Raw genomic sequence first — 27796 nt, 5'->3', positions numbered from 1 at the left:
CCCGATGTGTTCTAACGAGCATGAGCGCGGGCGCGCACGGAGCGTGATGGGAACCCGATGGGAACCAGAACGCTAGTTTACCGCATGGTGGAATGCCGCCGCTGCCGCCGGCGTTCCCATCGGGTTCCCGATGTGTTCCAGGAGGCGCCATTTCTGGGAACGCTTTTGAAACTGTTCCCAGAAACGGCGCCTCCTGGAACACATTGGGAACCCGATGGGAACGCCGGCGGCAGCGGCGGCGTTCCACCGTGCGGTAAACTAGCGTTCTGGTTCCCATCGGGTTCCCATCACGCTCCGTGCGCGCCCGCGCTCGTGCTTGTTAGAACACATCGGGCGACGGTTTTGCCCCCATGCGATAACCTTCATACACACATTCAGTCTATCCTTTTGGATTTGCACACTGGAGAAGAAGACCAGTAATAGGGTGGGAAAGCATCAACTTTAGGAATGGTCACCCTGCATTGCTTTCTCACTCAAGAACCATACTCACTCATAGGACATCACATCTAAACACAATGTTCTGCTTTGTGATGAATCTCGATACAAACAAAAGAACAATAAAAATACATTAATTGATATTCTGTTCTTACCTGTCCTATAATCATTGACAATAAAATAAGCCAGAATCTTGTCAACAGATACAACAAACAGAAGTTGTGATTTAAGGAATAAAGTGGCTCATTTTAATAACCACAAAAGTTGGTCACTATTAAACATGACATTCTAAAAAAAGTCACCACAGGATTCATTTTATAATAAATTTACAAGTGGGTGGTATACATTTAGATACAGAGGTAGAATTTCACCTTTACAATATTCCACTAATACAGATTATCAAATTCAAGGCACAAAATTGTTCTTACAAAAATGTAAAAATTTTGTCATCTGTTATACAATGCAATACAGGGTTGTTGTTGTTTTGTAAATTAATAAGTTTTTATATTCTTTCCATACTCCAAGGTTCAAGCTGCATTCATCATTCATTTTGTCTCCAATTCAGCTGACACAGGAACTAATGCTTACAAAGTTTATTTTCTTATCTTGATTCGCTTTACACTTTAGGTGGGTTACCACATAGCAATGGAGAATAATGGGAAGGGGGAAAGATTTTTACCATAAAATAGATAAGGACTATGAGTTGGACTTTAGATAGCTCTCAATGTCAACTTTTAAATTCTGCTGACACTGAAAGGACTAGATGGGTATGCACAGCCACAGAATCTTTCCTAGTAATAGAAAGAAGTGTCCTGTATAAGGTCAGTGTGAAAGTTCCTAAAATATTCATTATTCTGCTGAATTACGACACAGTTATCATTCAATATATGCAGTTGTTACAAAGGAGAATTTCATTAAAATCCACCTGTTCCTCATAACCTGAGCAAACCCCAAAACACAGTCCTGTTACATCACATTTGTTTAAATGTTTACCCCACAAAAATACCACAAGAAAATTAACAGTTGCCGACACAGTTGCCATCATCTACTTGAATGACCATCCCAAGAGTTAAGTCTCACATAGTTCCTCTCTACCACACACACAAAAAGAGTAGCATGTCACTTTACATTGAGCAAAGTTCCAAAAGAAGAAGGGTGACCATTACATTTTATAAATTTCCTTTTCCTTTTATGGTTTCCAAGAATTCTAGTTACTTTATATACAGTATGTAAAAACAGTGATTTTCTGTTTACTATACAGGTATAGGATCAAAAGAGAATGCCACAGTAAAATGTTAACAATTGCATCGGCTAAATGCAAGTGCATTTCACAATTGTCTTAAGTTTTTATCATACCTATGCTACAAACAGTCCTTTGTAAAACATTACATTACATTTTTTGCTTCATTGTTATTTGTGGCTTGCTTTCGCTGAGCAATGAAAGGGTACATACACTTGTCTGCTCCCAAAAACCGGTACATGCATACAACTGCTTCAAAAGGAAGGATGCTGAAAGGAAAAAAGAAAATAAAACATATTATAAACATAGTAGATAGCAGTTGGTAAAGCATTCATTTTTACAAAAATGATTTACTGTCTGTAGTTACCGTGTTCCCCTTTGAAAACAAAAAACAGCCAAAAGGAACATAGTAGTTGTGGAAACAGATAATATTTTCAACCTTTTTTCTTTTCTCTTTTGCTGTTGAAACAATAATCTCTCTTGTACAAGTATACAAAGACTTAAAATAAATCAAAGACAATATTTAGGTTGAAAGAATGAAAGTGTGCATGGGTTTATAAATTGTAGAACAGCTATTTAAAAAGAGGCTCAAAATCTTCCTCTTCTGTCTAGCCTTCCCTGCTGAAAAATGAAGTTGTGCAATCCGAATCCCATTGACTCTCTGCCTTACTCTCTTGAATGATTGTTTTTTAAATTTTATATAATTTGTATTTTGCATTTTATCTATTTTATGAGATGTTGTAACGGTTTTATTGGTCTGTAAACCGCTTTGATCTATGGAAAAGCGGTATACAAATAAAATTTATTATTATTATTATTATTATTATTATTATTATTAGAAGGTCTTAACAAATAGATGTTTACACTCAAATATTGCTTCCCACAAATGTTATCTAAATTTATTATGAATTCGTTTAAGAAAATGCTTCTGTCCCACCCTGTATCTACACATCTGAGGGTGGGGTATAGACAATAAAAACAACTTAATGCAATTACAGAACAATTTAAAACAATTCAACAGAATAAAACATAATGAAAGACAAAAATCCACAACCAATTGGAAACAGCCAGGCTATGGTTCACTGGGTCCCAAAAGCTTGGGTGAAGAGCCAAGTTTTAACTTGGCACCAAAATGAGGCCAATATCAGTGCCAACTGGGCCTCTGCAAAGTCAAAGAGAAATAGTTCTACAACAGAAATAGAAAAAAGTGGAAACCTGTAGCATTCAATAAAAACTTTCTTACCACTAGAACACCACACTGATGTTTTAACACAGGTGTGGCAATCCTACCCTCTAGATTTTGCTAGACTACAACACCAGCACTTCTCACCATTGGCTTTGCTAGCTAGAGTTGATGAAACTTGCAGTCCTAGAACATCCCAAAGGCTGTGTGATTTTGATCGCTATTTTAACTTTAAAAAACCCCTAGTATCTGACTGCCTGGATGCAGACCCTTGCAACTGCTGAGGCTCACTATGCAAAAATAATCATATACCATCAGAAATCAGATCACTAACAGTTTTAATGTTAATGTTGGATTTGTTTCCTTCATTAGCAGATGTCCATTTTTAGTCAAAATCACAATCATCTAAAGGTTTATGAAGTCAATTTAAAAACTAGAAGACTTAAATAATCCATGATTATTTCATGTACAGGATTCAGACAACTAAAAGGATGCCTATATCCACATGTCAAGGATCAAAATGGAAAAGAGGTCACTGCACAGTGAATTTTTTTAGTCAAAGCTATACTAAAGCAATGGACACCACCACCTCTATTGAACCAGAGAAGGATCTTATGCAATTAAATTAAACTGAGAGTCTCAGCAGAAGATAAGCACAAGGAAAAGGAATTCTCCAGATCAGAAGCAGTAGAGTAAGAAACGATAGCTTAAGACTAATTTTAGCCCTTCCTCCCCTCCAAAATTGAGAAGGCTGTGCCTCCCACTTCCCTTTCCCATCTGGATTCCACAAGATGCAGATGGGGGGAGTATTTGTGAGAGACCTTTTAGTAAGTATCAGTACCAACCATGCCTAGTGTAGTTCCCTTGCACTTCTGAGACTTATAAAAGTTTTAAGCATTGCAGTAGCCCAGACAGAAAGAGACTGCCATGTGCCTTAACCCATGTTTTTGTGTATGTTTGTAACATGTGGGTAAAGATGAGAGATCTATTTAAAAAAAAAAAAACAGGGCTTGTAATTATGACATGTGGGGATGAGGAGAAATTGCCTTCCCCCAACACGTAAGATGCAGAAGGTTTTTTTAGAATTTATCTTACACTGAGATAACACATTGAAAGAGTGGACCAAAGGTTTTCTCCTTCAGCATAACACTAGCAAAGACGACTATCTCATGTTCGTTCTTCTTCCTGGTTACACGGTAAGGGTTTACTGCAATGATGTATCCATGACAATACTGCTAACGTGTTGCTAGAGAGCAGCGTTGACAGAACTCAGGTTCAATTCATGTCATCACTAGATAGAAAAATTAGATTGTAGGAAAGATCTCCATCCAATAGTCTCGAAAGTGGCTACCAGACAGAGTAGACTATACTAGGCTATAGGGACATAAAGGAAAGATGACAGCACATCAGATAATGTTCCTGCAATTGATCCAGATGTATCCATAACACAGTTAGTTGCAACTCTGTTTGTATCACCAGCCAAAGGGATTAGCAATTCTTACATATGTCTGATGTTTTCTATTACACAAATTCTGAGTGATTATAAAGCCTCTGTCTTTGTCAGTTTATGCTACCTAATTGTTTCTATCAACAAATACAACAAAAATGTCTTGGTGAGTACTGAAACAATAACAGGACAACACTCCTGCAAATCTGTCTGCCCATTTACTTGTGGAAGATGCATGTTAAAGGACTAAGTAAGAATTTCTAGACAGTCACCTTTTCATGAAAGTAACCATATACATCAAGCGAGGTGTGCAAATCATAGGCTGATCTGTCAGTATAGCTCTCATAGCTTGCTTTACACAGTAATCTGGTTTCAGAGGTGGAAGGAATGGCTCGATTTCTTTTCTGAAAACAAACAAACTGAGTTTTAGAAGTAAGCTCACAGAGAAAATCTAACTTCGAGTTAAAAGCACTTTTGTCCCACTGGTTCCAAAGGGAGAGATATACACATCAGCTTCATTGTCTAACTGACATCAATACAATTTACTTTACGTAATGAATTGTAAAATCAACCCTCCAGTAATGAGTGTTTAATAAAATGATAAAAAGATTTTTTTTTAAAAAAAAGAACTTTAAAAAACTCACAAAATACAAATGTTACAATAGAAAGAAAGACGCTCTTAAGTGGGGCAAAGAACTTTTGGAACTCCTCCAGATGTTCCAGATTTCATCTCTCAGAAGCCTGTGTCTTCATGTGCAATGGTAGGGAATTATGGGGATTTAATCTAATAATCATCTAAAAAAAATCTAAGAATAATTAATAAGTAAATGTATGAAGTGCAAGACACATTCATGTTATATTAAAACTGCACAAGGCAACAATCAGCTAACAAATATTTGTGGATGGGGTTAAAGATACTTGAGCTTCTCTATTAAATGAATGAAGTATGTACGTATTACGATTATGTTTGTAAAAAGGATAGATCTTTTATTCCAACAAACTAAACATTTGCTGTTGGCTGGAATCTTACTGGAGAGTTACAAATGGGTAAGCACCATAGTTATGGTGCTATGCAGTGACTTCCATTCTAATCCTCATAATCCCCATTTAGAATAAACTGCAGTCAATGGGGGGGGGGGGGTGTTTAAGGGATCTGTCCCCCTGTTGATTGGTAAACAGCTAAATGAAGTTCCCATCCCCTCCTGTGAATGATCTCCAATGTGACAGGCAGAAGTAGGCTCCCTGTTGCAATCCCTCCTTTCTTGGATGAGCAGGTAGGAGGGACCATCAGCCAGTTTCCCAATCAATAAAGGAACAGACCCCCATCTATCACAGTGGCTGCCACCCAGTAAGTAATGATTGAGGGACTTTCATTTAGCCCCTACACTAGGGGCTACATAGGGATCAAGAATATGAAAGTGTCACCCTAAGTTATGCATTTGCAACTGAACATTATCTTTTCCTAGTTAGTACTGGAGAAAAAAAAGAACCCAAACTAGCCTACTCACCGAATTCTGCAGCCTCTAAACATTCCTGTGTCTACAAGGTAAGGACACACCAACGTTGTTTTAATACCATCTTTTTCAGCTGCTTTCAGTTCATGGCTCAGAGATTCATGAAAGCCCACAGCTCCAAATTTACTGGCACAATAATCCTAAAGTGAAAACAGACAAATCAATTTGAAAATATGTCACTACATGAAAAAGTGATCAGGTTGGAAGTCATTCTTGTATATCAGCAAACGAAGTATGTCTAAACAAAGCCACATCAAAAAGTGTTGACACTGGCGTTAACATGGCTTTGTGTAAAAATCTGAGAAAAGTATAAGAGGCAGTGGCTAAGTTCATCTTCTCTGCTGTTAAAACATGTGAGACTTTGATTTCTACTTTTGTAACAACTAGCTCTGCCCAACAGCTTTTAACATCCTAATTGTTTTTATAGATGCTAATGAATATTTTATGTCCCATATTATGTGCATTGTGGCTTACATGTTGGCAACAAAAACAAAGGTGGTATTAAATTCATATAATAAAACTCATACAAATATTTATCTTTATTTTGTGTTATCATGCTGCTTTTTAACAATTAATATATTTATAAATTGTATTATATGTTTTAAATCATATGTTTTACAGAGCTATTTTAATATATTCATGTACTTAATTTATTGCCTAATGGTCTGTTGACTGTAATAGAAGGCAAAGAAACAGATCATCTGTCAGTCAGATCCTTGTCCATATTTTGTTTCTTTGAATTCTGTCTTGAGATGAGTGAAAAATTTCTACATCAAATAACTGACACACAACAATGTGGGGAAACAGTTGCTAACACAAATATCATTAAAACATGCTTCTGACCAGAATTTGAAACCAAATGGTTTCATAAACTACAGTCTGAAGTTACTTTAAGATTCTGGTTCATTCCAGACCTTGTAACCATGGTTTCCAGATTTGGTAGGAAAATGATTCAATTAATACCTAGGAGGACTTCAGTGGCAGTGGGTCATGAAAGGAGGAGGGGAGAAAACGTGGGCACAAAACTCATACGTATGTCAGTTTCATAAGCTGAGAAATGTACTTCTGAACACGCTGTTATTTCATTCCCTAGTTGTGTAACTATAGAGAATACCATCTTGTCATCTGCAATTTTAAGCTCTTCGTTATACACGTGAATGATAAACACTTCACCTTACTTCTATCATGACACAAGAAGAAAAGACAGCTACTCTGATGAATGCTACAATAATATATAACACAGAGAAGCGCTTATTCTTCCTCATTCTACTTTCAGATGTCCCAGGTATTAGGGGCGTGGATGGAGGAGGAGAACATAGCAACACAGAGACAATGTATGTGTGAGGAAGTAGAAGACTGAACTTAACCTCATGTAAATTTAATTACCTGCCAGGGATACACAATCTAAACCAATTCTGGCTTAGTTTGTTCAACTTGCTCACTAACAGGTTATGTTCTATACAGCCTGTCTGATTATAATGGCCAACTTAGACAGACAATCAGAACTGTTGACTAATGAATTGCTGTTGGCAGTGTCAAATAAGTCCAGCAAGACAAAGATTTTAATAAAGACTCAAGACAAAATGCTACTAGAAACAAAAGAATTAACTGTTCAATTATGCCTTCCTGACAAGCAGAAATAAATTAGAATTCAGTATCACGATTGATACAAATAAGTATACATGTACTAGATATGAAAGAGTGATCCTTATTGATATAAGATTTGGCTAAGAAATAGAAGATAAATGGCAAATTATGCTATTTTGAACACCTAGGACTCCATTCCAAATATTTCCGTCCTGAAGCAAGAATGTTGCACTGTGTGACACCACCACTTTTTAATTTGTATTATTTTCTAATTATACTTCTTTGTGCATGTCTGTAAAGAAGAAGATACTATTAAATTTCATAGTATTTCAAGAAGGGTTGCTTATTCTCATTCTCTCTGCAATGATTAGTGTTGCAGTAACAATTTTTAAATACAGTCATCCCTCAATTTTTGTGGACTTCAAGCCTGTGGTCTTGGTCCTTTGTGGACTAGCAAGTGGGGACGGTTAAAATGGTGTACATGCCTGAGGTGCGCACACAGAACTATGTGCAAGATCACGCAGCCATTCAAGCCAATGGGGCTTAAATATTTGTGAATTTCCATTTTTGTTGAGGGGGGGTCTGCAACAGATTCCCTGGGGAAATGGAAGGACTGTAATTTAAAAGAAGTGGTTGGTGGCTACATTGAGTTAAGTTACTCATGTTAAGTAACCAACACTTTAAATTGACTGTAAACTGAAGCTAAAGGACAGTTGGTCCTCCATTTTCACGGGAATCCGTTCTGGACCCCCACCCCCTGAAAACGGAAACTCACCAATATTCAAACCCAATAGGCTTGAATGGGAGTGCGTGCTTGTGAGTGCGGGCATGTGTGCACCATGGGTGTGTGCCCCATTATGTCCCCCCTCCGTTTGCCTCTCACGCATAAGCAAGGGCGTGAATTCCAAGGCGATGCAAATGGAGGAGCAACTGTAGTTGTTCTTCAGTTGTGAACTCGTCAAAATAAAACACGTTGACACTCAGTAACAGTTTTTTATCCCATTTGGGAGAAAGGAAGGATATAAATGAACTAATAAATAAATGAAATAACAAACCTCCACTCCAGCAGTACTGAAGAGGCCAAGGGAACTTGCAACAGTAACAATGTGCCCATGATTCAATTCCAGCATTTTGGGAAGGAATGCTTTAGTGGTCTGCAAAGAAGAACAAAACAGAATATATTTATGTGTCAGCCATTTCTTATTCTGTCAGCCAGGATGCAAAACTGCAAAAAAAAAAACCTCTCTCTCTCTCTCTCTCTCTCTCTCTCTGTGTGTGTGTGTGTGTGTGTGTATCAGAATAGTCTCCAGACCTGATGCTGACTCATTTTAATATAAAATTTCAGCACAGAATTGCTGGGGGTGCTCCTTGATTCGTCGCTTCACCTGACTGCTCAGGTGAACGCGACGGTCAAGAGCACCTGTTATCAGCTCCGGCTGATTCGCCAGCTGCGCCCATACCTGGCCCAGAGGGATCTAGAAACTGTTGTACACGCTCTGGTAACTTCGAGATTGGACTTCTGCAACGCACTCTACATGGGGCAACCCTTATACCAAACTCGGAAACTGCAGATGGTGCAGAACATGGCAGCCCGGCTGGTCACTGGTGCTCCCAGGACCAGCCATATAACACCGGTCTTAAAGGACCTCCATTGGCTGCCCATCTGTTTCCGAGCTCAATATAAGGCGTTGGTAATTACCTATAAAGCCCTAAATGGCTTGGGCCCAGGATACCTAAAGGACCGCCTCTCCCCGTATATTCCGCCTCGCACCCTCAGATCGACTGGGCAGCAGCTATTGAAGGTGCCTGGGGCTAGGTTAGCCTCCACTTCGCGGAGGACGTTCTCCACAGCTGCCCCAGCCCTTTGGAATGCGCTGCCCATTGAGCTCCGCTCGTCTACCACCCTGGCCCAATTTAGGAAGGACTTAAAAACCTTCCTTTTTCAACAGGCATTCCCCAAATAGATATCCTGTGGGCCTCCCTCCTCTTTTCGTGGCCAAGAGGTTGGGTCATGGGGCTTTTTTAATTTTTTAATTTTTTTCCTCTACTGTAGGATTGTGTATTGGATGTTTTTATTGTATTCTTATTGTAATTTTTATTGAAATTGTCTGCTTTTACTGTTGTGAGCCGCCCTGATCGAAGGAAGGGCGGCATACAAATAAAATTTATTATTATTATTATTATTAATTCTGCATATTCCATTTAAGTATAGTTGGCCCTCTGTATCCACAGATTTTTTTATCCATGGATTCAACCATCCAGGGCTCAGAAATATTTTTAAAATGCATAAATTCCAAAAAGCTAACCTTGATTTTGCCATTTTATATAAGGAACACTGTTGTACTACTATATTTAATAGGACTTGAGCATCCACAGATTTTGGTATCCACATGGGGTCCTGGGGAAAAAAAACAGCAGACACCAAAGACACACTGTAAAAGCATGGCAACAAGACATGGAGGTGATTTCACTTCTTCCATTGTTAAATGATATTACAGCAACTACTGTAATTCTGATATGAGAGCCAAAGGCTCTGGTTATATGGCATGGTAAATCGGGAATCTGTGGGAACTCTGATTTACAGTGAACAAGCAATGTGCTGGTGAGCTCTGCTCAACTGTTTCTACTTGCACCAGAAAAAGCTTTAAATAGAAGCAGGAGCAGCTTTGTTCTATGGTTTGTTATGACAAGCAAAACTAGGCACAATTGCCACACTGATTTGGTTCTCTCCCCACAAACCAAAGATGGAACCCAAAGTTTGCTTTAGATTTCTTTGTGGATTCCATGTTTGTTGAGAGAGAGAAGCAAACCATATAGCAGGTAGTAGTCTTAACCAACTGTTTATAATACACATTTAATAAATAACTTAAACTCCATTTACTTTCATGGATTCACTCTAGGTCTGGACCCACTCCATATCTATTAGAAGTGGAACATAAGTATTTAATCTGCTTTGTACTTCCTGCTTGATTTGTTTGCTCTTTGTTCTCATGTTAAGAGGAATTCAGCAAATCCCCCTCCTGCTTTTTCATTAAATATTACCCTGTCCTTATCCCTCATCTTCCCTTTGAATAGCTCAATCCTGATTTTAGGCTGTAATCTTATATACACTTTTCAGAGTTATGTAGACAGAGTAACCGTGTCTAAGACTGCAGTATTAATTCCACTTCTTCACCCCATATTATTTTTCTGTCATATCAAGTGTGGGAAACCTGTGGTTGTTCAGATGGTATGAACTCTATATTCCATTACCCATGGCTCAGGCAAATGGCAGCTGGAAAATAACAACTGTGGGGCACTAGGATCCCTACCGACATGCTGTATAGATGCTTTCATAGATGCTACATGCTTTTATAGATTAGCCAAAATGCAAAAATCAGCTATAGTGGGGCCACAACTATGAAACTTGCATTTAAATTCAAAAATAGGAATATTTCCTAGAAAGCAAGGTGCCTAAGACTTTCAAATATATGTTTGTATGTCTTTGCTGTACTGAAAAAGTCAAGATTGCTGCATGTATTAGCAGCCTTGCAGGCCTCAAGAACAAATATTTCTTTAATCAATGACCTTACAGCCATTTTGTAATATGAACTGGCTCTTGATGAGTAACTGCCACAGAGAACCAATGAACAATCCCATTGATTTTATTATTGTGTCATATCTTGACACTTTCCATTACACAACTCTATAGCCTCAGTTGGCAACTAGGTTTTAAATAGGGGATATGTTTCAAATAAGAAGGGCTTAAGAAGCAACATTATAAAGTCTGATCTCAGACAGAACCCCTCACATGCTGATACATAGGCAAGGAGCATTTTAACTCCTTTCCCCAGAGAGAATAGCAAGAAAGCATGGCACTTTACACACACACAATAAAAAAGGACAGGATAGAAATTTGTGCATGCTAGCTTATAGGCAAAATATCAGTGTATAAATAATTACTATAATTCAACTTTGTTGTTGTTGTTGTATCCCTTCAAGTCATTTCCTACCTATTCCAACCCTAAGGTGAGTCTACCATGGGGTTTTGTTGAGCTGAATCACCCAGCAGGCTTCCATGGCCAAGTGGGGAATTACTACATACATTATATTGTTAAGTACAGTATATCTCACCATAATGAAGAAAAGTGTGACCTACGTGCTATCTGCTGTGTTAATTTCATGTTTCAAAGCCCTTGCTTTCTCTTTTTGTGGTTGTCTGTATACTAACATTGGGGAAACAGGAGATTGCCCTTGATGGAAACCTTAGTCACTTGAGGCTTTGGCAAAGCCCTTCCCTCGAGGCATCTTGCCTGCTCCGTACTACTTCCCAGTGCCTTTGACTTGGAATTACAAGTGAGCATCTTTGTTTTGTGAGGGGCACCTTTGCTGTCTGCACTACAGAACAGAATGTGAAAAGTTCCCATTACTTGAGAAGATGTGGCAAAAGGAGAGCTTAACACCTGGTGACCAGAGATTATGCTAGAAGTCTTTTTAAAAAAACAACAAATTTTGAGACCTAGCTTTGATTCCTGCACCTTAACCACATTCCTAATGTTGACTACTCTTGTAATATTCCTTCTAAGTCAGGAATAAGGGTGGAAATGAAGAGTTACCAAACAAGTGTTTTAATAAAGCACAAGGACACAACACTCAGACAACAGGTCTTACCCAGGCTCAACAGAACAGAGCTTCCATTTCATTTTCTAACCATATTAATTTTTGTTCTGCTAGAAAGTCATTGGATGTTCATCATCAAGCAACAGGAACATGTACTACAATCCTCAGATGTACAGAAGTAGTTTGTAAGAATTATTATTAACTGCATTTCTATCCTGCCTCTCCAACAAGGAGCTATGGGAAGCATACATGACTGCCTTTCTCTTCCTTACTTATTTTATTACTTACAACAACCCTGTGAGGTAGATAAAGCTAGTAAACAGTAACTAGTCCAAAGTCATGTTATAAGCTTGAGAGTGGAGTGGGGATTTGAATCTGGGTCCCCCTAGTTCTAGTCCAACATTAAAACTATACAACACCATGTAGATCAACAGCTGTTGTTACTAGTCAAGAATGTACTTTAAATATGCATCTTGACAGTTGCTTTCACAATTTTAAATGATTGTTAGAAATTCCCAACTATTCATCTGAGAAATATCAATGTTTTTACTTTGCAACAGGCATGCTGGGCCAGAACAAAAATAAAATAAGCCTCCATAGACACAGCTCCATCTAATCTCATCTTGCAACACCTGAATAACCCTCCATGGACTTTGCTAGGATTCCACTTGCAGAAATCCATTGGAAAGATGAAGACATTTATAATTACTTTATAGCAGTCACTTTGCAGCTGCCATGTGTTTGCAGGAAGTGACAACGTGCTAGAACTGTACTTCTGCCAAATCAATTGCATCTGTAAGCCAGAAATAGGGCTCATTTTAAAGATGATACTCTGTGAAGCATACCTATTTTCAAATCAATACTGGTAAAGTTCTAAAATGAAGGGGCTTTGTTTCTGCTTTTAGAATCACAGCAGTTTGAAGCAATTAGTCATCTTTCCTTACTTTAAACCATTTGCTGTATAAATCTGTTCATTAGTTAATAGACAGTTCCAATAAATTCAGCTTCCTAGTTGTACAACTAAACTAAGCAGATTCAATTTAATTCTATTCTTTTGACATCTATGCATTTTTCAATCAGAGATGTCAGAATTTTGCCTTTAACCGCTTGCATATATTTTTGTACTGCACTCCTGCTTGCAGGTGTTAAAATAACTAAACCAAATCTTTGAACACCACACAAAAGAGAGGTTTTATAGGGCAGCTGGTGGATGTCAGAAGATTAACCATTTATCCCATTCTTGCCTCTACTTTTGATTAGCAGAAAGATTACCAATGCCACAGAATTAACCTCATTTGCTTCTGGTGCACCCCTTCCAGTGCCTTCAGGTTGTTCATGAACCCTTTGAGGGTTTCTTGCAGGGCAGGTTGTACAGGCTGAGTATCCCTTATCTGGAATTCTGAAATCTGAAATACTCCACCATCCAAAATTGTCCACATGAGTGGTTGAGAAAGTGACACCTTTGCTTTCTGATGATTCAGTACACACAAACTTGTTTCATGCATAAAATTATCAAAAATATTATACATGAAAGTACTTTCAGGCTATGTGTATAAAGTGTATACAAAACATAATTGAATTTCATGTCTAAACCTGTGTCCCATCTCCAGTCTCAGTATGTATGTATATGCAAATATTTCAAAATCCAAAAAGAAAACCCAAAATCCAAAACATTTCTGGTCCCAAGCATTTAGGAGAAGGAAGACTCTACCTATGTCCCTAATATACCAAATACTACTTCTGGGCCAGAAATGTATGCTTCAAATTACAATGTGCAAACATAGTTATGGTCCTACTTCCATCACCAATACTGTACACTGAAATTTAGTTTTTAAACCAGAAAAGAGAGCAGTTGTTGATACTCAGTTGCAAGTGGTGCATGAATGTCTTTCATGTTCTATCTCCCCCCCCCCACCTGCTGTTTTAATAATTATGCCTGAGACCACCACCATGCCCCCCATTATCTGCAGTACACACAGGCAGGACAAGTGAAAGTGAATTAGGAGCATCAGCTGATAGTGCTATGAGGATTAACTTACACCTCGCCTTTCTTCCAAAACTGGAACTCAAGGTAGCTCACAACAAGGTTAACTTAATAAGCAGAAATAAAACCATAAACATGGAAGGTTATAATGCTGAAATCATTTAAACCAATTATATTGTTAAAACACAATTTAATTAAAGCAATGTAAGACTACATCAGTATAAAAATACAACATCCAGCTGATACACTCCCAGTCCTCAGTAAGCAAACACCTGCCAGAATGACAAGATCTGCCTGCCAGCAGAAAGACAACACGAAGGGGCAAGTTTAGTCTTCCTTAGAAAGGAGTCCCATATTCTGGGAGCATCCACCAAGAAGACTCTTTTCATATCCAGCTCCATCAGGACTAAGCCTGAAGGAAGGAGACTCCGCCCTCCACAACTGCCATCTGCCGGCCTGAGAGGGAGTTTCGTGTCTTTTAGATTGTAAGCCTGAGGGCAGGGAACTGTCTGATTAAAAATAATATTGTAAGCCGCCTTGAGAGCCATTAGGGTTGAAGGGCGGGATATAAACACCTAAATAAATAATAATAAATATCTCTGCCATATGTGCCTATAAGAGTGACAGAACTGAACAAAGGGCCTCCCTCAAAGATTTCAAACCCCAGAAAGTTTCCATAGGAAAATATGGTTCCCTTCAAAACACCTGGATCCTAGTCGCATAAGGCTTAACAGATCATGACACCACTTTGAATTGTGCCCAGAAACAGGCAAGTACCCAATGAAGCTGTTTTAACAAAAGAGACACATGCTTCTTGTTCAAGCTCCTCATCTACAACACATTTGCACAAATAGCTTGGATATTTTCAAACATATATTTGAATCTGTGAAGGGAGAAACCTTTAAAAAAAACACATGTATGCTACGCAGACATTATGAATTAAGAAGCTGTGAAATTTGAGATAAAATGATAAAGAAAGACACTGCTTGAAGTCCTGTGAAAGAAGATTTTAGTGATAAAAATAGGTTAGACAAGCCAGGAGAGGAAGCATAAATGTTATTGTGTTTGTGTGTTTATCTGTCTGTTTGTTTCCAAGATTATTTGTTTTTGTTTGTTGTAAATAAATTTTAAAAAGAGTGAATTAAGAAGTTGTGACTTTGTCCCACTTTTGCACTCAGGGGCATCTACAAACTTACATATTGGGAGGAAAGGGGAATCTGCTTGACTTATCATCAGTGCCAAAATCATAACATTCCTTTCCTGTTCTAGAATAGATAAAGAGAACAATTTATTCTAGGACAGAATGATCTTGAGTGCAATATGTAATTCTGCAGATGTGGCATTTTAAGACAAGAGAAAGTAAGACTGGACTTTGACTTTCAGTCAAATGGACTGAAAGTTATCTATACAAAATTATCTATATTTTTTCACAGTAAAGTAGACTTGGTGGTCAGCTAGAAGCAAATGTTGGAACAGATGGAGTAATGTGTTAGGAATTTCTCTGCATATGAAAAACTAGTTTGTAGACAACCATTCACTGGGGAGTGGCTGTACAGACAGCCCCAAAGGAGTGGCATCCTGCTGCCCCTTTCAGCAAGCCCCAATCCGGCGCTTTGGTGGCCCAAAATGGGCCGGCAAAATGCCACTCTTTCTTAAAGCGGCAAAAAGCTGCCCTTGCCACAGTGGTGGCAGCTTTTTGCAAATTCTTTGAGGCAGCACGTCTACACACTGCGCCAAAGAAATGGTGTGACACTGCCCACCATGCAGTCAGGCATGCAGCATGATGCCAGCATCCGGTGGAGTCAGGGTGACTGGTGTGTGGTTGCCATGCCCCCACTTCAGCCTAATGCTGGCGTTTAGTACTGGTCTGTTTATCCCCTTGCTTACCTTTGGAATGCAACTAAATTCTTTAGTTTTGTTCTCAGATTATTGTACATTAATGTAACATTAATGTAACATTATTGTAATAACCTGAAAAATGTAATTCAAAATATAATAATTAAAACTGAAATTTAAAGCTTAAGATCTTGGTTGGTGAGCTGGACACAGTGAAACATAAAGGTGGAAGAAGTGTTCAGGACAGTGAATGTGGAAATAATAAAATTGTGCAAAATGGACATAAGCCAATCTTCATTCCATCAAGAAAGATGGATTCCTGGAACCCAAAAGGTTCCAGGAAGCCCTAGAGGGGTCTATGGTTGGAACTGACGACGATTCTGTTGATGCCCTAACTAATATCTGGGATAGTGACCTCTCTAGGGCTATACACAGTATTGCTCCCAAGCGTCCTCTCAGACCTGCTTCCAAAAAACGGCCATAGTACACGGAAGATCTTCGGACCAGGAAGCGGGTTCTGTGATGGCTAGAGCGCAAATGGTGGCGACATCAGCGCTTAGCTGACAAGACACTCCTAGACTCTCTTTTCGAGGACTATGGAGTGGCGATAATCGCAGCGAAGGACTCGTTCTTTTCTGCGCGTATCACGTCCAGCAGAGCTGTTCAGGGTAGTGAGGGAGCTTACTCGACTCACTCCTCCCCTGAACCCTATTTTGGAACCATCTAAAGCCTGCTGCGATTAGTTTAACAACTTCTTCGCGGATAAAATCTCTCGGATAAGGTCTGATCTTGATGCCAGTATTAGTTCAGAATCTAGAGTAGAGGTATCCAGAGCTTCCGTGGACTTGGTTAAACTGGATCACTTTGAGTCTGTCTGTACCGAGGATGTGGACAAGATTCTTCGAAGTGTTAGGAGGACGACTTGTTCTCTCGATCCCTCCCTTCGTGGCTGACAGTTCAAGGGGGAGTCGGTGTAACTAATATGTTGCACCGCATTATTAATACATCCTTCAGGGATGGGCAGTTTCCATCTGCATTGAAGACGGCCATAGTAAAACCTTTGTTGAAAAAGCCCTCCCTTGACCCCCTAATTCGGATTAATTATCGGCCTGTCTCACTGCTGCCATTTTTAGGGAAGGTGATCGAGAGGGCAATTACCCTTCAGCTTCAAGGGATCTTGGATGAGACGGATTATCTGGACCCATTTCAAACCGGCTTCCGGGCGGGCTATGGTGTTGAGACTGCCATGGTCGCCTTAGTTGATGATCTTCGTCTGGGCATGGACAGGGGGAGCATGTCCCTGTTAGTGCTCTTGGACATCTCAGCGGCCTTCGATACCATCGACCATGGTATCCTTCTGGATCGCCTGAGGAAGTTAGGTATTGGGGGCTCTGCTCTACAGTGGTTCCGTTCCTACCTCTCAGGCAGATTCCAGTTGGTGGAGCTGGGGGACTGTTGCTCTGATAGGAGGGCCCTTACATCTGGTGTCCCTCAGGGAGCGATTTAGTCCCCTATGCTATTTAACATTTACATGAAGCCGCTGGGAGAGATCATCCGGAGACATGGGGCGCAGTGTTATCAGTACGCTGATGACACCCAAATAGTCTTCTCTGTGTCTCAGACTGATGCAGTAACTAGGGATGGCATCTCTCCTCTTAATGCTTGCCTGGAGTCGGTAATGGGCTGGATGAGGGAAAACAAACTCAGCCTGAATCCAGAGAAAACGGAAGTGCTGGTGATTGGCTCTCCTGGCCCGGGTAAGGAAATTGTTCCACCTGTCCTAAATGGGGTCACGCTCCCTGTGAAGGACTCTGTTCGCAGTTTGGGGGTGCTCCTGGATTCATTGCTCCACCTTACTGCTCAGGTGGATGCGACAGTCAGGAGCACTTGTCATCAGCTTCGGCTGATACGCCAGCTGCGACCCTTCCTTGGCCAGGGGGACCTTGAAACCGTGGTACACGCTCTGGTAACCTCTCGATTAGATTTCTGTAATGTACTTTACATGGGGCAACCCTTGTACCAGACCTGGAAGCTTCAATTAGTGCAGAATATGGCTGCTAGGCTGGTTACTGGATGCCCCAGAGCCAGCCATATAACACCAGTCTTAAAAGATCTTCATTGGCTGCCTATTCGCTTCCGGGCCAAATACAAGGTGTTGGTTATCACCTATAAAGCCCTAAATGGCTTGGGCCCAGAGTACTTGGAGGGCCACCTCTCCCCATACAATCCGCCCCGCACTCTCAGATCGGGTGAGAAACATCTTTTAAGAGTTCCTGATGTTAGGTATGTGTCATCTCGCTTTCTCTGTTGCAGCCCCACAGCTCTGTAACTCCCTCCCCAACGGGCTCCGTACTTCCATCTCCCTTGATGTCTTCAAGAAGAACCTGAAGACTTATTTGTTCCGCCAGGCTTTCTCACCGTGAGCCTTGTTGTTATGCTCCCCCTTGCAGTGTTTCGTTGTATTCCATTCTACACAGCCACTTGTATGGTTATTATTGTATTGTATTGTTTGTAAATGTTTTTATTGCTATTTGTGATATTGTTGGGGAAGGGGGTTGTGATGTTTTTATCTGTTTTTATCTTGCTGTACACTGCTGTGATCTTTGGAACAGTGGTATAGAAATAAAATTTTATTATTATTTTATTATTATTCCTTGTGATTGGGCAGGCTATAAATAAACCATTTATTGTTGTTGTTGTTTGTTGTTGTTAGGTTCTATGGTAACACCAATATCTTCTTAAGGAAGCAGTTAAGAGAAAGAGTGTTAACCAGCTTCTTTTCATCAACCTGACTGCACAAAGGAACTTGCTAGACTGGTTTGACAGCAGTAAATAGAATTCCCTTGAAAAATACATAGCAGTTATTCTGGATGACTCTAGTATAGGCAGGACTCTGTATACCTGTATTGTGCCAAAAGAATGCCAAGTCATGGATAAAGAAAACCTAACTTTTTTTTACTCCAGAGACATTTGCTAATATCTGCTCTATAGTGTGCATGTTTATTCTGCACTGAGTTTTGTAGAATCTGTGACACTTTGTCTTTGAGTAAAAAAAAAAGTCAAGAAAGGGGATACACATTTGAGATAACATGAGTAGAGAGAGACACAATTGCTCAGTACACTGAAGTCCTATCTTTGTTCAAACAAAGTTTTAACTTTCAACAGGTACTACCTACCTGCAGTATTCTTCTCTGGGAGACCTAGAAACATTTTAGAAGTGAATGGAAAAGGCACCAAGCATATTCTCCTTTTGGTGGTGTAAACAGATAAGAACAATAAACTCCAGCATGCACACACCTCTGATCCTGCTTCCTCCTCCCCCTTAACATTAACTTTGGGGCTAGTATTGTCCAAACTGTGCCCTTTGAGAGATTTTGGACCTTAGATCCCAGAATCACAGGCTATTGGCCAACATGGCTTCTGGTAGCTGAAGTCCAAAATCTCTTAAAGAACACAGTTTAGACCAATGATTCCCAAACTTTGGTCTTCCAGGTGTTTTGAACTTCAATTCCCAGAAGTCCCAGCCAGTTTGGGAAATCTGGGAGCTAAAGCCCAAAGCATCAAGACGACCAAAGTTTTGGAACCACTATAATTTAGACTGCACACTTTTGGGGAGCAGGGAGCATGTAAAGTACAGTCAGATCTCCAGATCCAAAGACTCTTTATTTGTGGATTCAAGCATTTTTTTAAAAAAAAATGTAAATTACACAAAGGAAACCTTGATTTTGCTATTTTATATAAGGGACATCAATTTACTATGCTATTGCATATAATGGGACTTGAGCATCCACCAGGGTGACCAGATGTCATAACCATAAAGGAGGACAAAGTATTGCAAAATATAGGACATTCAAAAAAAAGTAGGATATTAGAAAATAAAAACTAAAAACACTAATATAAATATAAAAATGCTCAAATGAAGGACGTTCTGAAATTCCTCCTGGACAGAAGTTTGAATGTAAGATGTGTCTTGGAAAAGGAGGACATCTGATCACCCTGGCATCCATGCATTTTGGTATCCACAGGGGCGTAGGCCCTCTTGGAACCAAACCCAAGCAGATACCAAGGGCCCACTGTACTGAATACACCAAATGAACTAGACTGCGCATGTAAACAATACAGTAACTATTTACAGTTCTGCTTAATGTACCAAGTCTTGTACTGTGAAATCATACTATTCATTTTATATGAAGAGTGCACAGAAACCTGCATGTTTTTCAGATAATTCCTCATCATTTTTTAAGACATATGCTCAAAATATGGTGTACTGTAATGGCTAAAAAGAGCCCCTGAACAGTGGTTCTCAAACTTTTTACCCTTGTGACCCCCTTTGCATCTACATCCAGACATTGCAACCCCCACTTGAGACAGTACATGAATAAAAATACTTTGCTTTATTGTGTATTTCCATTCACACAATCACCTATAGTCATATTTTAACATTCTATAATATTATACTGTTGAACATCCTATGGTGTGGAAGTAGAATATCTAGATTTCAGTAAAGCCTTTGACAAGGTCCCCCATGAGATTCTCACAAACAAGCTAGTAAAATATGGGCTGGACAATGCTACTATTAGGTGGATTTGTCATTGGTTGATTGGGCAAACCGAAAGCGTGCTCAGCAATGCTCTTCTTCATCCTGGAGAAAAGTGACCAGTGGGGTGCAACAGGGTTCTGTCCTGGGTCCAGACCTGTTCAACATCTTTATTAGTGACTTGGGATGAATAGAGGGCATGCTTATGAAATTTGCAGATGGCATCAAATTAGAAGTGGTATCTAATATCCCAGAAGACAGGATCAAAATTCAAAAAGACCTTAATAGATCAGAAAGCTGGGCCAAAACTAACAAAATTAATTTCAACTGGGAGAAATGTAAGGTACTACACTTAGGCATAAAATACAGTATGTATGCACATACAGTGCGCCCTTTCTTTACACAGGGGATCCGTTCTGGACTCCCCCACGTGAAGCGAATTCCACCTATGCTCGAGCCCCATTTAAATGAATGGGGCTTGTACACATGGCAGCGTGGTGGCGCAGCGGCACATGCGCACCACTGGGCATGCACCCCATTGTTCCCTATGGGATGCACCGCCCCTTCTCACTGCATGGCTTTCAGCATATGCTGAAAGCCACGTATGACGCGGGTGCACTGTATATATAGGATGTGGGACACCTGGCTTGAAAACAGTACGTGGGAAAGAGATCTAGGAATCCTAGTAGACCACAAGCTGATCATGAATCAACAATCTGATGGGACTGCTAAAAAGCCGATGCAATTCTAGGTTGTATCAATAGAAGTATATTGTATAGATCCTCGGTGGTGAACCTATGGCACACATGCCCTCTCTGGCATGTGAAGCCATTTCTGAGGCACACAGAGAGATGAGAGGGCAGGGTAAGAGTAAGAACAGGTGTGTGCCCATTCCTCCTTTACCCCCACCCTCCTATGCCTTCAGCTGCCTCTCCTTGGCATGGGGTGGAGTCTCCTTCTTTAGAAGTTTTTAACAGAGGTTGGATGGCAGTTTCCTCCTCCCTCAGGCAGAGGTTCCAAGTGCCCTCCTTGTCTTTTCCCATCCTCTCCTAGACAGAAAGGGTTTGGGAAGGAGGGGAGGATGGATGATGATCAGGGTCTCCATGTTTCACATACCCCTTGAGCAACTCTTGCGCACACACACATCCTGGGGGGGGGGTCCCGGGGGGGGCATCCCACAGTTTGAAAACCCTCAAATTAAGGTTTTGCTCATTCAAATCTTTCCTTTTCACGTATCAGTCCTTAGGCAAGTGTTGTGGGCTGGGAAAGACTCAGGGTCTAATACCTAAGTGGATATGCATATCAAGGGGAATCTTGGCCCTATCACTCTTTTCCAGTCTGTTTTTCCCCCTGCTATGGGGGGTTTCTTTAGGGTAAAATTTCCCAGGGAGCAGTGTGCCATAGTGGTCCAAGTGCTGAATTAGGTTTGAATCCCTGCTCAGCCATGGGATCCCACTGGGGTGATTTTGGGCAAGTAATACTCCCTCAAACTTAGAGGAAGACAATGTCAAGCCTCCCCTGAATAAATTGTGTCAAGAAAACACTATGATAGGTAATGTCTACTTGATAAGTTGGAGAAACACACAAAAACAAACATCTGCTTTTATCAAAAGAGAAGGGTATCTGGTCAGGGTTCATCCAACTCTAACATCTGGTACATGTGTTCAAGTAAAGCAAAACATCCTTGTTACTGTCTCATGTTTTAAAAATTATTAAGTGGTGCTATTGCATCATTATTTTGTTTTACTATATGGAGTCATTTTAATTTTAGTATATTATAGTGATTGAAGAGCTTGTAGCAGAATTACAATTAAGTTATTTCAACTTCTAATGACTAACCACTTTGTGTTTGCTCTCTCTCCTCTGTACAAGGGGAACAGCCTCTCTCCTTTAATAAGAGGTATTCTTTTGAGCACTTCTGTGTCGGGTTAAGAAGGGTGAAGATTACTAACCAATTCCTTCTAAACTATCCTTGCATTTAGAGGGACATATAATATTCTTCCTCTCAATAGTCTACCAACAGAAGAAGTGGGTTCTTATAGAATACACAGCAATAAAGTAACCCCTACAAAGATTAACAACTGCTACCAATTAGGTATTAATTGGAATATGAAATGATGAAAACACTCAAATTGAGAAAGCTGAAAGAGGAACACAGTTTCACTAATAAGTTCCCAGAAGTGGGTAAGGTATCTCAAGAGTTTCTAAGGAACAGACCAAGAAGTGGGTCATGTTCCAGTTTAGTCCCACAGTAAGGGGTTGTTCAAATACTGGCTGCAATAAGGAGTAAACATTATTTATTTATTTATTTATTTAGAGCATTTATACCCCACTCTTCAGCTACAAAGGCTCTCAGAGAGGCTTACAATTATTATTTCTAATTAAACAGTTCCCTGATCACAGCCATTTCTTTGATAGAAAACGTTAACCACTGCCCCCCCCCCAAAAAAAAAAGAAAAAAAGAAGTGAAAAGTTAGGATGGTGAAAGTTTTTGAAATATAGGATTACAGGACAGCCTAACAAATGTTAAATTCAGCCCAGTACAGCTGTCATACTCCAATGGCTTTTGAGTGTACTGTTTTCCAGGAAAATCTTTCCAGCATAAGATTTGTTTCCCATGGATATTCTGTGCACAGCATAGGTCTAATAATAATGCGCTTTACGCAGAACTGTACATGCTCTTGGGTCTCACCACTGTACCACATGAACAGACAGTGCAACCCACAGGTAAAGTTTGGCAAAGTTACATGGTAGTCCAAAATATTTTCCCAGTATCTGTTTATGATGTACACATCTCTTTGGTTATGTAATGCAGCAGAGGAACGGAAGAGATGGGCAAGTTCTTCAGGGAAATCTGTCCACATCACTGATCCTATTGACAAACAACCCCTGTTAAGTTCCTAAGAAAACTCAAGGATACTCTGAAAATTATTAGTCTAGACCCCTAAACTACACTTCTACTTCCCAAATGTTTTTCACAGACCTCTTGATGTTTTCTGGAGTGATCATGGATCAGTTTTGAATTTGTTCTACAAATGTACTTTACCATACATAATATTTTAACAACCTTTTAAAGTTTTCAACACTGGCAACCAGAACCAGCAATATATTTCAAAAACAGGCCCTCAGTCAAGTCACTGTGAACCTCACCCCCTTCCTTTTACTTGTAAATTTTGAGGGAAATTTTGATAAATGGCAGCAGTGCTGTTAACTTACTTGATGATCTAGCTCAAGTCAAAGAGACTCATTCAAGGAGGGAGTTTTTCTATGTTCTGCAAGCTTTCCACAGACCAATTCATGTAGCTTATGGTCCACTATTTGAGAAGCTTTTTTTTTCTAGCCCATGATGTAAGAACGGGCAAAGTGTTCTAAAGATAAAGGTCATCCTACAAGTTAAAGGATTGTTACATACCTGCAAGTCCAAAACTCACTGATGAATTCTAGAGTAAATATTTTCTTATTACACAATCAGGCATCAGAAACCAGTTATTTAGCAGCAACAAACCAAATGCACAAAAATGTAATGCTTACAGTGATTTATTATTATTATTTTTTAAAAAAGAAGCTACAATCCTTCAAATTATCTGGCAACAAATACTCCAGAACCTCCAATGGTTCAGCTAGCAATCTTGTCTATTCAAAACCTACCCAGATTCAGGATCATCAGGAAGCAAAAGACGTTGGCATAGACTTTAATAAGAACATCAAATAAAGAAAAAATACCCATAAAGGTCAGTTTATTTTTAGGTATAGAATCTAAGCAGCCAAGCCCTGTTGAGTTGCCTTTTGTCTTACAAAGTTGTTTTTTATACAATGGAAGTTTCCTAGCACTCAGACCCTAAGTCCCACTTACTAATGCATTCCCTTTCTAACTGTGAGAATTCTTCACCTCAGTTTGATCAGCATCAGAGCAGCTTCCCATTTGGTTTTGAAATAATGCAAACATCTGAATCTTTTCACATAGCAACACATTTCATTATGCCTAGCCAACTACATCTTAGCTTTTCCTTTATAACTGTACTTCAACAGATGCTATGAGCATATTATATTGCACCACTAATATTACTAGTTGACTTTACCATTAGACAATATGAGGTTACTGCCACAGGCAGCTAAGAAGAGCAAGGGTCATGAAAGGGAAACAAACTGTTATGTTACTAAACTTAATATGCTTGTATTGTTTACTTAGGACCCAAACACCCTAAAGGTACCAGAAAGCTAAGCACAGTCAGCCCTGGTCCCTGGCTAGTATTTGGATGGGAAACTGACAACAAATACCAGATTCTGTAGGTGATATTTCATAGAAAGGAACTGGCAAAACCATTTATGAGTATTCCTTGTGTAAGAAAATCCTATGAAATTAATGGGGCTGCCATGGGTCAATAGGCAACTTGAAGGCACATACACATTGTTTACTTCCAGGAACAGTGAGTGTTGGTTGTGAGATTTTCTGCCTCAGGTGCCATTAAAATCTTAAACAGCCTTGGTTTACTATGCACCTTGATGTCAAGGGATTCCTCCCATTTGCTTTTCAGCCCAAAGCAGCAAAATGTTGTAGAACAGCCCTGCTCCAGATGAAAGAGACACATCTCTTTCACACAATACCTCTAATTTTTGAAGTGTTGCTTTAGCAGTGGGATAAGAAACCAGTACATAAAGTTGGACCCAGAAGGCTCCCTTTCTTTACAGAAAGAACTGGGTTTCTTCTTGAATAATTTGGTTGGAATGGTAACGTTGGAATTTTCTCTCTTTCCCCAAGCTGCCAAGTACCATTTCCAATTATGTTCCAAATCTCCCCAGCTTTCTGGAACAGCATGGGAGGTGTTGCTGGTGGAATGGAGGTGTAGAAACCACTACTCTGCTCCCTTCCTTCAGCATCAGCAGAACTCAAAGCAAGTTCAATTTATAATCTGTGTAAGGGGTTTGTGGCTCAGGAGCTCAGCTACTTGCTCACACTGGAAAAATCTCTTAGAGAAAAATAGATATCCCCTTCCTTGGAGGTTTTTAGGAGGAGCAATTTTGTACTAAAACAGCATGGATGGCTCTAGATTACTAGAGGTGAGCCTACAGCAACTTCCTGTTTTGAGTTAATTTTGGGGAGGATTCCTGAGCTGAGTGTGGCCCAAGAGAGGTGGTGGGGCTGAAGAACTAGCCTGCAAATGACTGGAAATTACCCATCCTTATTTAGTGTAGAGATTTCAACACTGGGTTATGACTCTGAAGACCAGGGTTCAATTTCTGCTTGGCCATTGGGTGACCTTGGGCAAGTCACATGCTCTCGGCCTCAGGGGAAGGCAATCCTCCTCTGACCAAGAAGCCCCACGATAGGTTCGCCATAAGTCAGACACAACTTGAAGGCACTCAGCACACATGCACTTATACCAAAAACAGATTAGATTTTTGTTCCATCCCAACAGCATTACTGAGCACATTTTTAAAAGAAGACTCGCATGTTGGGGGAAAACAATAACCAAATTTTAAAGTTGTGTTCTTTGGAAAGCAAGATAAATATAGAATGCCTACTTCTTTCTTAAATAGTAAACGAGAACAAGGGAGAAAGTTTGAGTTGATTTTCCTTGGAAACACATTTAAGAGACCCATCAGTAAAATATAAATCAAGAGGATATACAATTTTGATTGTTCACATATGCATTCTAACTAGCCATGAGCATTAGAACAAGTTTATTTTAACACTAGAAATCCAGTAACAGGACTGAGAAATGCATACAGCAGCAGAATTTCCAGATTAATGAGCAGAAAGAGAATGTTTTTGTTTATAAAACAATTCCATCTTCCTCCTTGTAATCTTGTACAGGTATACTCAAAGGAGAGATCCACTGAGTTACATTCAACTTATACCACATTAGTAGATACAGGGTATGATTCTTAAAATAGTATCAGTTTGGAAGCTTGTCCATGCAAGTGTATCCAAGATAGGACAAAATAAATCACATTTAAGTTAAAATGCAGGCACACGAAAAGGCACAGTACTGTGGTTATCCTGCAAGCTGTGAGGACATGCAGGAGCATTAGGATAACCTACCTTCCCTATCCACCATTCGGAGAATAGTACTGACCAAGCTGTTATGTATTAGGCCTTATCTGCACTGTCCGGGATACTCCAGGGGACAGCCCAGAATAGCCTGGCCCTACAGCTGCCCTATGGGACACAGTAGCTCAGTGGTTAAGACACTGACTCTGATGATTGTAAGATCAGTAGGTCGGCAGGCCATGGCCCGAGTGCCGCAGGACGGAGTGAGCTCCCATCACTAGTGTCAGCTTCTGCCCACCTGGCAGTTTGAAACCATGTAAAAGTGCAAGCACATAAATAGGTACCACTTTGGTGGGAAGGTAACAGCATTTTGTGCAGTCAGGCTGGCCACATGATCACAAAGCTGTCTTTGACAACCCTGGCTCTTCGGCTTAGTAACAGAAAGTCAGACTTGACTTGGCAACCTTGTCAAAGGGGAAATCTTTACCTACTTCGCAGCTGCCTTAACCTGCCCACATTATTTTGGCCTCTGTTTCTGCACCATGGTGGCTCTCTCCACAGGCACCACTCACTTTTGAGATCAGAACAAGGTGCCCAACGACTATCATATTCTTGGTGCTTCATTCTGACCTCAGAATGAGTGACCTGTGGTGGCAAATGCACCAGGTGGCTCAGTGAGACACCTGTGCCAACAGCCACCACAGTGCAGAAACAGAGAGCTCCAGAACTTCCCAGAAGATCTAGAGCAGGGGTCAGCAACTATGGCCCGCGGGCAGGATCCGCCGAGGCCTTGAGACCAAGCTCCGGGCGCCCGTGGGGCCTCGCTGCCCTCCTCCTCCTCCACCACGCATGGCCGCACGGAGGAGGCGGAGGGCAGCGAGGCCTGGGGCGGAGGAGGCGAAGGTGGAGGTGGCGCCTCCTGCGCGCGGCCGCACCACCCTCCCTGTGGCCTCCTCCCTCCCTCTCGGCCTCTGCAGAGGCCGAGAAGGAGCATGCGGGGCTGCAAGCGATCGCCAGTGGCCTCATCCCTCCTTATTTATTTATTTTTTGGCTTCGGCCTACCAGTTGTCTGAGGGACAGCAACCCGGCTCCCAGCTCAAAAAGGTTGCCTACCCCTGATCTAGAGGAACAGGTAAGTTTTTAAAATCCGTATGAACCTTGTTATAACCCAGTTCTGGTGCGAGATACGCCCGACACCATCTCGACTGCCCACATCAGGACTGAGGTTTGAGCCATGTGTCACCTGAACAGGATGATGCCAGAATGGGAGGAGAAACGAGCCTTTTGGCCCATACAAACAAGGCCATTGTGTGTTCTTGTGGCAATTTCTTTTACTCTGTTTTGACTCAGAGACCACTTATACAAGAAAGCTTTTAGCAGGTTTTTTTGGGAGCAGAGGGATCCTGTGCAGTTTGGTTGCTGCGAGCTTCCTCCAGAGGAAA

At 40.5% G+C, this 27796-nt stretch overlaps 1 protein-coding gene across 1 annotated transcript in view; it reads right to left on the bottom strand.

Annotated features, from left to right (window-relative positions):
* Positions 1–666: 666 nt before the first annotated feature.
* The window catches only part of RDH10 (retinol dehydrogenase 10), a 42691-nt gene continuing 15561 nt past the window's right edge, over positions 667–27796 (bottom strand). The window contains exons 3-6 of the mRNA XM_089517465.1: positions 8462–8560; positions 5814–5959; positions 4578–4709; positions 667–1944 (exon numbers count right to left, since the gene is read on the bottom strand). Of these exons, the coding sequence (XP_089373591.1) occupies positions 1821–1944; positions 4578–4709; positions 5814–5959; positions 8462–8560 (501 nt within the window). The 3' untranslated portion in view covers positions 667–1820. The remainder of the gene's footprint in view (positions 1945–4577; positions 4710–5813; positions 5960–8461; positions 8561–27796) is intronic.

This window comes from Sceloporus occidentalis, unplaced genomic scaffold (assembly GCF_023333645.1).
Source record: "Sceloporus occidentalis isolate IW3139 unplaced genomic scaffold, rSceOcc1.0.p SCAF_3, whole genome shotgun sequence".
NCBI classification, from domain to species: domain Eukaryota; kingdom Metazoa; phylum Chordata; class Lepidosauria; order Squamata; family Phrynosomatidae; genus Sceloporus; species Sceloporus occidentalis.
The sequence above is the reverse complement of the archived record's forward strand: the minus strand, read 5'-3'. Positions and strand labels throughout refer to the sequence as shown.